A 14,846-nucleotide genomic window follows, 5' to 3' on the forward strand; every position below is an offset into this window, starting at 1 on the left:
TATTTACCTTAAAAGTCTCCCCTTCTTCCCCATTGTTAACCATAAATCTGATCCTGTACCTATTGAAGTTCATGGCAAAGTTCCCATGGATTTCAATGGATGCTGCATCAGGTCCCAAAAATCATCACTATGCAAGAATAAATGCCAGGACAAAAACTTACTGTTTTCTACTGTGTAACAAATTCCAAGAAATATATTAAAGCTTTCATAAAGTCTGACGTCCATAAATAGTTGCTGGTGGGAGGACAAAACTTACTGTTTAGTACATTCTCCAGTTTTTGCGTCATGGATCCTTCTACTTTTTCCGTTCCATCCGCTTCCAGTTTTTGATGGATTGCTGGAATAAAATGTCTAGTTAAAATGCAGATCATTTAAATCAACGGGAATACATTATATCAACGTGACACTTTAAAACAGCTTCTCAAAAATTTTAAATTAAGTGCTATATTTCTTGCTAGACATAAGCAGCTCAAATGTTATGAGAGGCACCATGGTCTAGTGGGCCACAGGGCGAAGAGCCAGACACTCCAGAATTCTAATTGTTACATTGCCACTGTGTGACGTTGCACAAATCACTTAATCTCTCCAGGTCTCAGTCCCCCCAAGGATAATGCTATAAAATAGTATTAATTTTGTATATAGTATTTTGAAAATATAAATACCACATAAATGCTATATGTTATCATGATACTGGAATGTAGTTTGTAGGTGTGACCCTAACAACATCCCAATGCAAGAGGCTCAATGATATCTGGTAATGAGTTTCAGCTCACCTGACCAGTTCAGAGTACCTCAATACATTAATGTTATAATCTGTATCTCATGTGTGCTACGTGAAAACTAACACCACACTGATCACTAACATTCTTGTGTGGTGTATATACAGTAAGTTCCTAAGGGACTATACAAATATGAAAGAAATGTGGAACTGAAATGTGTTTACCAGACAAGTCTGGGGCATGGGTAAACAGGTTTCTCTCAGACAAAGGATAGGTCAGCACTTCAAGTCAGGTGTCACCACAGGTGATTAGCAATCACATGTCAAGTGGCCATTCATTTGCAATGGAGAGGGCAGGAACAGATCAATTTACATTTTAGCGAACACCAGTGGGGGAAGAAACCAGCATGGAACTTCCTTCACCCCCAGACTACATGTCTCCTTCCTCAGATCTTGAACAAACTTTATTGGGCGGGGGGGAGGGGTGCAGCGGCAGGGGTAAGCTTCAGAAGAATCCATTTCAAAGGTTCACTGGACTATAAAAGAGAGGGGCAAAGAACTGCAAGTTAGCTTTCATCTAAAACGACAAAGGAACCAAGCATTTTGTGCTAGATTCTGACAGGAGGAAGGGCGGGTGAGGTGAAGTGGGGTCAGCCATCTTGCTGGAAGGAAGTGTGGTAAGAGTCTTACCTTGAACCAAGACTGTAGTTTTGTTAAGTTTCTAGAAAGCATTTTTTACTTTTATTTGCTTGTAACCATTTCTAACTCTATCCTTTATATCTGAACTCATTTAAAATCCCATCTCCTTTTGTTAATAAACTTGTTTTACTTTTAATCTAAATCAACCCAGTGCTGTGTTTCAACTTAAGTGATAAGCTCTGCATTTTGTCTCTTCAGAGGAGCAAATAAACACCTTATTATTCCTCTGAATGATCCAGGAAAGAGGTTGGCCATTGCAGAACGTAGTTTGGGAAAATGCAGGACTGGGGAGTGTTGGGGTCACCTTGGCAGGTGTAACCAAAGCTGGCGTATACCAGAGCATGGCTAGGATGTAACAAGCAGGCTGCTGGAATCAGAGTAGCTGACCAGAGCAGCTTAACACACAGACACTCAGTGCTCGCTTGTCTCCTGGGTGTTAGTGTCAGGGCTGCGAGGTAGGATGGCCAGTAATAGGTACCTATAGAAGACAAAGTGCTGAATATCCGGACTGTTCTTTTAAAATCAGGACATCTGGTCACTCTAGCTGTGAGCACAGCAGCAGAGCATTTAAGGCACCCAGGTTTAAAGACACAACCATTCAGTGGGCTGGATTGCACCCCAGAAAATGACAACAGATTGAAGCTACAGTTATATTATAATTAAGGCTAAGATTCTGTCATGGTTACTTTTAGTAAAAGTCATGGACAGGTCACAGGTAACAAACAAAAATTCACGGAAGCTGTGATCTGTCTGTGACTTCTGCTGCTGAGGCTCCATGGTTTCCCCCATCACCATGGTGGCTGGGAGCTTTGGGGTTCCCACTTCGCCCACGGCAGCTGGGAGCTGCAGGGTGACCATATTTCCCAAAGAGAAAATGGGACACCCCAGCCGCTCGCCCAAGGCATCCCCCTCTCCCTGCGCAAGGCTTTCAACCTGTCGCTGGAACCCTGAGGCGGGCCCCCTCAGGAGTCTGTCACCTGTCACTGGAACTTTGCAGGGGGCACCCTGTCGCTTGTTACTGCTATCGCCTATCGCTGGAACCCTGCCAGGGCCACACTGGCTATCAGCTCCAGAGTCCTGCAGCGCCTGGGGCTGAAGCAAAAAACGTCATGGAGGTCTCTGGAAATCATGGATTCTGTGACGTCCATGACCTCCGTAACATAAACTTAATTATAATTAGGGTTGTCAAGAGATTAAAAAAATTAATTGAAATTAATCGCACTGTTAAACAATAATAGAATACCATTTATTTAAATACTTTTGGATGTTTTCCACATTTTTAAATATATTTATTTTAATTTCAACACAGAATACAAAGTAACAGTGCTCACTTTATATTTATTTTTTATTATAAATATTTGCACTGTAAAAATAAAATAGTATTTTTCAATTCACTTAATACAAGTACTGTAGTGCAAGCTCTTTATCTTGAAAGTTGAATTTTCAAATGTAGAATTATGTACAAGAAATAACTGCATTGAAAAATAAAACAATGTAAAACTTTAGAGCCTACAAGTCCACTTAGTCCTACTTCTTGTTCAGCCAATCGCTCAAACAAGTTTGTTTACATGTGCAAGAGACAATGCTGCCCACTTCTTGTTTACAATGTCACCTGAAAGTGAGAACAGACGTTTGCCATGGCACTGTTGTAGCCAGCATTGCAAGACATTTACGTACCAGATGCGTTAAAGATTCATATGTCCCTTCATACTTCAACCACCATTCCAGAGGACATGCGTCCATGCTGATGATGGGTTCCGCTCAACAATGATCCAAAGCAGTGTGGACCGATGCATGTTCATTTTCATTATCTGAGTCAGATGCCACCAGCAGAAGGTTGATTTTCTTTTTTGGTGGTTCATGTTCTGTAGTTTTTGCATCAGAGTGTTGCTCTTTTAAGACTTCTGAAAGCATGCTCCATACCTCGTCCATCTCAGATTTTGGAAGGCACTTCAGATTCTTAAACCTTGGGTCAAGTGCTCTAGCTATCTTTAGAAATCTCACATTAGTACCTTCTTTGCATTTTGTCAAATCTGCAGTGAAAGTATTCTTAAAATGAACAACATGCTGGGTCATCATCCAAGACTGCTTATAACATGAAATATGTGGCAGAATGTGGGTAAAACAGAGCAGGAGACATACAACTCTCCCCCAGTGAGTTCAGTCACAAATTTAATTAACTCGTTTTTTTTAAACAAGCTTCGTCAGCGTAGAAGCATGTTCTCCCGAACGGTGCCCAAAGCATGAAGGGGCATACGACTGTTTAGCACATCTGGCATGTAAATACCTTGCATTTTGGTGTTTTTGGTCCCAGACCATATGAAACCGATTTTTAAAAGACCTGTTTTTCCCCTAATTGTGTTACTACAGGACAGAGAAAATTGTTTCGGTTCCTCAACTGTATAACAAGCTGTGAAACGCTGTTGTGTGATATTGCCAATGATTTCAAAATATCTAGCATCAGTGGGCAGAATGCTATTAATTTTTGTGAAATTAGAGAAACAGTTGGGAGAAATGGGTGACAGTGCCTGGTATCTAGTTAGCAGAGCCAACGCTTCAACCACCTCTGTAACTGTCTTAAGATGAAAGAACCGGTTGATGGCAGCCATTAACTCGTTGATGGCAGCATAACAATAACCCCAACTCAGCTCTGCCATCTTCCCCATAGTTTAAAGTGTTGACACACTGAATGACTTATCTCCAGACAGAAAGAAAGAAAAAAATAAGAAAGGGTTGGGGGAGAAGGGGAAGAGAAGAGATAAGAGACTAGGGCATACCTACAGCCCTTGGGAGAATGGGAGATCCTGGTATTGGGGGCTCTGGGGAGTTGCAAGTAGTTCCTGAAATAGAGAGGGGGTGGACAGGTAGCAATACAGGAAGCTTGTGAGGAAGAATGAAAGGATGCAAAGAACCTGTGGTGTGGGCAGTGGTGAGCTTGGCATACAGAAGCAACAAAGTGTGAGACCCTTTAGCTATCTGAGTAAACAACCTAAAAATGGTATAAATTTAAACTTTTAGCGTATTTGGGATACAATTACTGAAAAGATTATCAGTCCAAATGCTTAAACCACTTTTCAAAATGAGTCTGGACAGTTATGGTGTCACCAATAAAGAGAGTTATATTGTCCAAGAATGAGTGTGAACTACTGATCAGTGTCTAACTTCCGATACATTTTCCTTTAGAGTCACTGCCCTACCAGGTTCTAACTCTTTAAGTGCTTTGGAACATTGCAGACTTGATTCTGCTAACTCCTTTGTCAGCTTTAAACTGGTGTACCTTTGGCTATGTCTACACTGCCCTGCAGTTTGGACTACAGAGATGTGAATAGCCATGCACACCAAAATGCTGTGCTACCATGTCCCAATGTGGATGCTGTGTGCGCGAATTACAAGGTTCCTAGTTTACAGTAATGCAGTCCTGTTTGAAGAGGACTACATTAATGTGACCTAGGAACCTTTTAGTTCACACCCACTGCATCCACATGAGGGCATTAAAGCGCAGCATTTTGTGTGCACTGCCATTCACACCCCCATAGTCTGAACTGTGGGGCAGTGTAGACAAGCCCTTTATTGTCTTCAGTGGAATTATTCCTGATTTACACTAGTATGAGATGAGAATCAAGCACTATGAGTTTGGAATGCACTATAGATAAAGTTGTATTCTAAGTTTAAAATTGCCTGTTTGCAGTGTATTGAACAGTATACCAAAAATCAATCTACATATTTTGATTACACTTAGTAACTACATCCTAAAGTGCAGAGGTTCCCAATCTGAGGCCCATGAATAGGGCCCTACCAAATTCACAGTCCATTTTGGTCAATTTCACGGTCACAGGATTTTAAAAATAATAAATTTCATTATTTTAGATATTTAAATCTGCAATTTCACGGTGTTGTAATTGTAGGGATCCTGACCTAAAAAGGAATTGTGGCACAGTCACATGGTTATTGTAGGTGGGATTGCGGTATTGCTACCCTTACTTCTCCTGGTGACAGTGCTCCTTCAGAGCTGGGCAGCTGGAGAGTGGTGGCTGCTGGCTGGGAGCCCAGCTCTGAAGGCAGAGTCACCACCAGCAGCAGTGCAGAAGTAAGGGTGGCATGGTATGGTGTTGTCACCCTTATTTCTGCTCTGCTGCCTTCAGAGCTGGGCCCTTGGCCAACAGCCACCACTCTATGGCTGCACAGCTCTGAAGGCAGCGATGAAGTAAGGGTAACAATACCACAACCCTCCTAAAATAACCTTGCAACCCCCTGCAACTCCTTTTTGGGTCAGGACCCCCAATTTGAGAAACACTGGTCTCCCCCATGAAATCTGTATAGTGTACTATAGTGTAAAATCACACAAAAGACCAGATTTCATGGGGGAAGATCAGATTTCACAGCCCATGACACGTTTTTCATGTCCATGAATTTAGTAGGGCTCTACCCATGAACCACAGGTGGTCTGCAGAGCAGTAGCAGGTGATTTATAGAAAGCTGCTGGTCTGCTGTGGTCTCATTTCCAGTAAGAGAACAGAAATGACAAAATGAGATTAAATGAAAAGGAAATGGAGATAGTAAATTAGCTATTTTTTAAAAACTTTTTAAAATTAGGGACAGTTAAAAATATCTACACACTTTCCTAGTGTTACTTTTCCATGTAAATCAATTCCTGTAGTTGCCACTGGGAGGCTATGTGATCATGAATGGGAGAGCAAGTGATCTATGAAACCACAAACAGGAATGTGAGGGTCCATAAAACAATGTCTAGATGAAGACACAGTCCACACTGTGAAAGTGTTTGAGACCCCTCGCTATAGAGTACCCAAACTTTGAAATTGGTGGCTCTGTGGCTCTGCAAAAGCGGTCACACAACTGCATTTTAAAAGCTGTGGAGGTAGGGGAAGAGATGACATCTACAAGGTACAAGTGTTTTGTCAGGGTGTTAAGAGATTCCAGAGCATAGGGAAAGTGTTGTCTGGAGTAAGCTGAGATAATGGTGACTGTTTACATACATACTAGTTAGTATTTTTGTTTGGACTAGTTTTGCACAACTAGTCCAGCGAAATTACAGTACCTTAAATACACTGAACACAGTGTAGATATAAATAACTTCTCTATGCACACTCAAACTGGTAGAGAGTACAATATATTACATATGCACAATACACACCTTCACTTTCCCCATACAGAAACCATCTTTACTTTTCACCCAACAGTATTTTCAGATTTAGCTATATGTCCAATGAGGCACGTACCAAATTTTAGGTTCAAGATTCAAACTTATTTTTTAGTTTAAAGAATGTAAAAAGCTTCTGAAGGATTTATTAAAATGGTGATTAAAATCATTTTTTCGTTATGAAGTAACTCAAAAATAGCTGAAACATTTTCTTCATAGACAGAGGCTGGAAAAACTCCTATTGCTCAAAGGCCTAGGAAAAGAAGAAGTGCCAGCTGGATTAACTGGATTTCTTGCCTGCCACACAAGAACAACAAAGAAGCTCAAGAATGGGGTAAGTGACACCATGCAAACAAGGGCAGTCAAAGTAGATGCCAATGAGAGGGATAGGAGTAGGCCTCACTGATAAGAGGCTCCAAAAAAAAAAAAAAAAAAAAAAAATCCAAAATCTTTCAGGAAAAAAGACACCTGATATGGAAAAATCCGAACCTTGGGGGGAAATGGAAAAGAAATTTTCATATGAAAAAACGTCTCTCAGAATGAACAGTGAAGAATTATTACAGTAATATATGAAATATTATTACTGCTGAACTTCAGTCCTTCAAAATGCTTTCTAATAACTAATAAGTATGCCAAACGAAGTTACTCTATTTCAAAACTTATAGTATTAGGCAATTACAATTCCTGTATTCTGAAGGCCTATATACTGTATATAAATCTATGTAATCCTCTGGGGCATATTATTACAGCACCCCAGTCAGTACAAGGTGCTACCATTTTTACTAGCGAGCAGGAGTGAAGTTTGGTGTGGACACAATGTGAGCAGGAAGAGAGAAGCAGCTGCTATCCTGAAGATGCTGTCCTCCTGACAGGCCCCAGGGAGCAGCCCACTCATCCCACCTCCTCAGTAGATTAGAAGGCTGACACCCTGTGTCTTGCTGGGGAACAAACAAACAGACTACTACCTGCTTGTGTAGAGCCAGTGGGGCAGAGGCCTGTGCCTGCAAGGCATTGGAAGAGAATCTTGAGGGGCTGGAATGGATCCTGTCTCAGAGTCCTGACCCTGACATCCACAGGAGGAACAAATCGCACCCAGCACAGAGAAGCTCTTATTATTTTTTCCTTCTCCCTCAGCAAAGGGAGACAATGACTGTCTTCTAATACGTAGAAGTATTTCCAAGCTGGAAGTCATTCAGACAAAAAAAAGGATCTGTGTTTTGCAAATACTGCCAAATGAAATATGCATTTCCAAATGCCACCAGAATGACCAAACACATCCTAGCACACATGAAATGTCCTGCAGACATTAAAAGTGGAAATGAAGGTCAAGAAGAAGAGCGTGAGATAGACAACACAGACAGTGGTTTCATTTGCAACAAACATTCTTGATCCAGAAGTCCTTTTGTTTCTGTGACATCTTCATCTGGAAGTGTTCTACACTCAGTTTCAACTCTTCAATCATCAGGAAAACACAGGCATATGAACCAACGATATCCAAAAGATTCCCAACAATGATTGTATCTTGTATGCAGTGTAGTTGTAGCTATGTCGGTCCCAGGATCCTAGGGAGACTAGATGGGTGAGGTGTTAACGGACCATTTTATGTTGAATGGTTCCTTACAATACGTACTAATTACTTATGCTAAAAAATCTGTTCCACCTTGCATTTTGTTGTGAGGCTGGGAGTTCCTTTCCCAGACCTGAAGACGACCTTTGTGTGGCTCAAAAGCTTGTCTCTCTCTCCAACACAAGTTGGTCCAATAAAAGATATTACCTCCCAACAATGACTTCATTTATAGACAAAATGACATCTGAATATCAACAAAAAAGACCGATGAAGCAAGAGTGATATATGCTTCTGGTACTCCAGTGTCCACCACTGAAAACAGTTATTGGAAGGCAGCATTTAAATTATTAAGACCATCATACCAGTTACCAAGCAAAATTTCTTTGAGCAAGCCTCTTCTACAGTCAGAATATGAACATGCAGTGCAACCTGTGCAAGGAAAAAAAAATTAAAAAAAAAAATCAATGAAGCACTTTGTCCAGCAGTACTTACAGATGGGTAGACAAATGTAGGGGTGGGAGGGGAAGGAATCATAAACTTTGTAACACCACCACTTCCGGGGAAAACAGACAACCTGCAAAGAAATACATGAAGTACTAGAGAAGAGTGGAAATGGGAAAGTATTTGCTCTGCTAACTGACAATCCCAGTAATATGAAAGCAGAATGGGACAAGATAAGGGACAAATATCCCCATATAACTGTAACAGGATGTGCTTTTCATGGCCTAAACCTGCTTATTAATGATATCATGCAGTTGTGCACATCGGAAGAGATCTATAAAAAAAAGCAAAAGAAATTATAAAATGTGACAACTACTCATATTCTTTAAGAAGAAGCAAGAAGAAAAGCATTGTAAGAATAAAATGGTAACACTGAAACATTCTAACAAAACAAGATGGGAAGTATGGGGATGTCATTTGAAAATGTATTAAAACAAAGAAGCTCTTCAAGAAAGAGGTGATTACTGAAGATCTTAAAAGTGTACAACACACTGTACTTGATGAGGATAACTTCTGGGTTCACCTGCAGAACACACTGAAGATTCTGCAGCCAACTGCTTCTTCAATCACTGTATCTGAATCAGACAAAGCATTTCTGTCAGACATTCCTCAAGTTATGACCAAGATAAAGTCAACTGTACTGAAAATCTAAGCTCATCTCCACATACAAGTCAGGAAGATGTAAAAGTGAAGGACTTTATATGTAGATGGGAAGAATTCAGCTGTAAAGCTATTGCAAACCACTTAGATCCAAGGTTCAAAGGTAATTATGTTAGTGATGATAGCATTGTTACATCACTTGACTGGATTACTAAACAAGCTACACACTTAGGACTAGATTTTGGAAAAGCACTTTCAAATGTTGCAAAATACAGAACCTCTTCAGGTATTTGGTCCGAGAGTGCAATCGGGGAATCTGCCAAGCATATTGCTCCTACAACATGGTGGCAAGGCCTCTGTACAGCACAATCACTGACTCCTTTTGCTTCTCATCTGCTTCAGATTCCTCCATCTTCTGAAGCATGAGAAAGATGCTGGTCAATGTTTGGAAATACACATACAAAAATCAAGAAACACGACAACATGTGAGAGTTTATTTCACTCCATGCATATCCTCAGTTTAATGAAATAGATGAAGATCATAGTGAAAGTTCAGAATCAGAATTCGTGAATTTTTGAGAGAGAGAGAGATTCGGATTAGAAAAGTCACAAGAAAAAACTTGAGCTATGGTAGCATTTCCAAGAGTAAATTGGTAACTAAACTGTTTAAGTTATACTTGTTTATTTATATGATGGCTAGATTTGTCTACAGGTACGACACACTATATATAATGATAATGCACTATTAAAGAGTCTGATGTTCACTATAAAATCTGGATATACACCCATATCTACTGAGGGTCCTTAATGTTGTGCTGTGTTAACTACACTATAATGAATATATATAAATTAGGGCTGTCAATAAATCGCAGTTAACTCTTGCAATTAACTCAAAAAATTAATTGCAATTAATCACACTGTTAAGCAACAGAATATCAACTGAAATTTATTAAATATTTCTGGATGTTTTTCTACATTTTCAAATATATCAATTTCAATTACAACACAGAATACAAAGTGTACACTGCTCACTTTATATTATTTTTATTACAAATATCTGCACTGTAAACTGTAAAAATGATAAAAGAAATAGTATTTTTCAATTCACCTCATACAAGTACTGGAGTGCAATCCCTTTATCTTGAAAGTGCAAGTTACAAATGTAAACTTTTTGTTACATAACTGCACTCAAAAACAAACCAATGTATAACTTTAGAGCCTAAAAGTCCACTCAGTCCTACTTCTTGTTCAGCCAATCGCTAAGACAAACAAGTTTGTTTACATTTACAGGAGATAATGCTGCCCACTTCTTAATTACATCACCTGAAAGTGAGAACAGGCATTGTTGTAGCTGGCGTCACAAGATATTTACGTGCCAGATGCGCTAAAGATTCATATGCCTCTTCATGCTTTGGCCATTGTTCCAGGGGACATTCTTCCATGCTGATGACGCTCATTAAAAAAATTATGCATTCATTAAATTTGTGACTGAACTCCTTGGGGGAGAATTGTATGTCCCCTGCTGTTTTACCCACATTCTGCCATATATTTCATGTTATAGTAGTCTTGGATGATGACCCAGCACATGTTGTTTGTTTTAAGACCACTTTCACTGCAATTTGACATTGTGAAATTTTTAAGATAGCTACAGCACTCAACCCAAGATTAAGAATCTGAAGTGCCTGCCAAAATCTGATCAGGACGAGGTGTGGAGCATGCTTTCAGAAATCTTAAAAGAGTAAGATTCTGATGTGGAAACTACAGAACCCAAACCACCAAAAAAAGAAAATCAACCTTCTGCTGGTAGCATCTGACTCAGGTGATGAAAGTGAACATGTGTTGGTCCACACTGCTTTGGATTGTTACCAAGCAGAACCCGTATCCTCTGGAATGGTGGTTGAAGCATCAAGGGACATATGAATCTTTAGCGCAACTGGCATGTAAATATTTTGCAACACCAGCTACAACAGTGCCATGCAAATGCCTGTTCTCACTTTCAGGTGACATTGTAAACAAGAATCAGGCAGCATTATCTTCAGCAAATGTAAAAACCTTGTTTATCTGAGTGATTGGCTGAACAAGAATTAGGACTGAGTGGACTTGTAGGCTCTAAAGTTTTACACTGTTTTATTTTTGAATGCAGGGGTTTTTTTTGTTTGTTTTTTTTTTGTTTTTACATAATTCTACATTTGTAAGTTCAACTTTCATGATAAAGAGATTGCACTACAGTACTTGTATTAAGTGAATTGAAAAATACTATTTCTTTTGTTTTTTTACAGTGCAAATATTTGAAATAAAAGTAAAGTGAGCACTGTACACTTTGTATTCTGTGTTGTAAATGAAATCAATATATTTGAAAATGTAGACAACATCCAAAAATATTAAAATAAATGGTATCGTATTATTGTTTAACAGCGTGATTAATCACACAATTAATCTTTTTAATTGCTTGAGAACCCTAATACAAATATGTTCATTTTTAGCACTTTTCTCTAGAAACATGAGTTTCATTTGTATCTGCTTTATAACATCAGATCTCGATTTACATATTATTTCTGAGCCCTACGGATAATCTTCCTTTTTGTTTATAAGTCAACAATGTCGATGCTTTCTATTTTCAACATTTTAATCCCCCCCCTCCCATTTTAGAAATATGTCAACAGGTAAAAAAAATACACATGAATATCTCAGTGTGTAGCTCCATCTCTATGACTAGGTATATTTGTCATTATTCAGATGCAAAGAATTTATACTTATTTACTTCATAAATGTAACTAGTAGTAATCTCTATGTGATAACCAAATTATACATAATGCATCTCACTTTTAAAGCCGTAAAGTTTCATTTTGATAAGCAAGTAACTACTGCAGATATTTCAAATTTTTTCCAAAATTTCTGTTTTTTGACCTCTCTCCTCATATGTTATTTCTTCTATACCTTCAAAACATCTGGACATTTTATCTCTCTAGATTTGGCCACACAAACCATATATATATATATGCTTGGTTAGGACCACGGCTTACCATGTCTGAGCATCAGCTGGAACATTGTTAGTGCTCTGATAAGACGTTTGCAGTTATTGGGGCAAGGAGAGACTGAATCTAGGCATTTCAACCACAGTCGAACAGTTCAAAGGCAGTTATCTTTGCCAGAAAAACAAGTGATAGTTTAATCTGGCAACTGCAATAGGCTTTCTAGTAATCTAAACTACAATTTGATTAGTTGCTGTTTCCTAATATTAAATTGTTTTTAACACAAAGAGATGGTTTAATACTTTGTTACAGCTTTGCAGGACCAGGCAATTTAAACTTGCAAGTCAATCCTTAATGTACACACTATTTTTAATACCAATTTGTACAAAAACTATGGGTTAAATTTTCAAAAGCAGCTCAGCATTGCTCTAACTCTGCTCCCACTGAAGTCAATAGAAGTTTTACTATTGATTTCCAACAGGAGCAGAAGTAGATCAAAACAGAGCTTTTGCACAGAAACTTAGTTAATTTTTTTTTAAAAAGTGTCTGGAACACATCAAACCAAAAAACAAACAACTAAAGAAGACAGACTGATTCAGCACAGCATAGTTCTGAAGGCCCTTGGCATAGTATCCATTAAGCCTCTGGCACCAAAGTATGCTAAGGAATAGGAAAAACTAAAATGTAAACACACTTTCCAGAATAAATGGAAACCCAAATGTCCATGGGTTTCATGTCAGAAAGACTCAATAATTTGTGTAATTTGGAGAAAACCTGAAAAGCTTTTTGATAAGGGCATTCCCCCTATGAGAGGTGTAAATTCTTCAGAATGGATCCCAGATTATGTACATGCTGTGATGCTGATCATTTGAAAAAGCACAGAAGTGTGCCACTTTGTCCTCAAGAAGCTATTACTAGATTGCGCCATAAAATGCTAAAAGATCTATAAATTAGCAACATGGTGTACTGTCACTTACAGGGTTCAGAGTAGCAGCCGTGTTAGTCTGTATTCGCAAAAAGAAAAGGAGTACTTGTGGCACCTTAGAGACTAAAATTTATTTGAGCATAAGCTCACTTCATCAGATGCATTCAGTGTCACTAAATATGATTTAATTTTCAGAAATATTTGAAATATTTTGCAGCTTGAAGGAAAAACACAGCCTTAATCTTGAATCATATTGCATTAACATCCAAAACATTGCCAAACTAACTACTGAAAAAATACGTTAGGCCTCAAAAAGCATGAGATTTTGAAATAATAAATGTTGGGTTGTGTTTGTTTTTTAAGCTTTTTCATGCTTTTCCCACAACTACAAGGGCAAGAAAAAATATTTATTTATTTATGAAAGTAGAGAGTCTGAAATAATCACCTGACTCCAGGGGCTGGGGTTTTAAGAAAAACACAAACTACTGTGAGACTTACAATAAAATTTCAACACTTGGTAAAAATGCATCCCTCTAGGAAGAAACTTTATATAAGCAACTGCAAAGTCTCTCAGAAATGTATGTTAAAAGCTAGGTTTATTACTCTGCTAAATGATCCACCGAAAAATCCACAGCTGCGCAATTCTGGTTATGTCAGGTCTTACAGGATAGGAAAAGTTATACTCTCTTTAGTGAATTTGGGATCTCGGACATCTCGTGATATCACATAAGGCATAAAAGCAGCTTTACAAGTTGTGGAGATAAGGACAAGAAGAGTTTGAATCAAAATTGAAACAACAACATGAATTTAAACTATGTAGTGGAGAGTATAGGCTTTCAAATGATATGTAGGTCATAGTTAGACAAGATGTGTTTCTTTTTGTGGACAGCACCAAGCACAACCTTCAGCTTGATATTCTGGTCTAATAAAAGATTATCTATAGCTTAAACAATTGAAAAATAAAATTTGAAAATGGGATTCAAAATAAACTCTAAGTCATAAAACATGACAATAACTTCAAACGGTCTCTGGTGAGTTTAAGGCAATTGGGAGATATTCTGGAGGAATCGACCAAGTGTTCTGTGGTCGATCATCAGGCCAGACCTCTGAAGGCTGTCACCAGTTTAGAAGACATTAAGTCAGTGGCTGACACAGATCAAATATGGGTCATTCTTAAGGCACTCAAGACACACAGTTTTGGGCACATGTATTTCAGCATGGACTCAAACACCATTCTAACTGAAATCTCTCATTTTTAAAGGAGAAATCTCTTGTTTGATACTTTGCAAAAGCTAGAAAGTGCTACGCTGGACTTGCAGCAATGAAAAAACAACTTCCCATCTGTCAGGAAGCTTAACTCTAGGATGGTACATTTGACAGGATAAACATGTCTAGAGTTTTAAAGGCAAAGCTGCATTAAGTAAATCAGTCAATCAGATCTATCATCTTGAAACTGCATTTGAATATATGTATGCCAGATTCACTAGGCTGTAGCAACCACCACTCACATGGTTTTAACCTTTGACTCAACGTGATGACCTAACGGTCAAAAAAGAATTGGCCCATTATGGAAATGTAAATGTATATATTGACAATCTGCTATTTTATTAGGTATTGTGCAAAGAAGAGGAGGAGAGTGACCAAGATGTTGGTTTTATCTGAAATGACACCTGATTACCATCAAATCCACAACAAATTACAATGCA

At 38.5% G+C, this 14,846-nt stretch overlaps 1 protein-coding gene across 1 annotated transcript in view; it reads right to left on the reverse strand.

The window, feature by feature from the left end:
- The window catches only part of EXOC2 (exocyst complex component 2), a 187,969-nt gene that overhangs the window by 124,008 nt on the left and 49,115 nt on the right, over nucleotides 1-14,846 (reverse strand). The window contains exon 7 of the mRNA XM_074944943.1: nucleotides 257-337. Within this exon, the coding sequence (XP_074801044.1) occupies nucleotides 257-337 (81 nt within the window). The remainder of the gene's footprint in view (nucleotides 1-256; nucleotides 338-14,846) is intronic.

This window comes from Natator depressus, chromosome 2 (genome assembly GCF_965152275.1).
Source record: "Natator depressus isolate rNatDep1 chromosome 2, rNatDep2.hap1, whole genome shotgun sequence".
Lineage (NCBI taxonomy): Eukaryota > Metazoa > Chordata > Testudines > Cheloniidae > Natator > Natator depressus.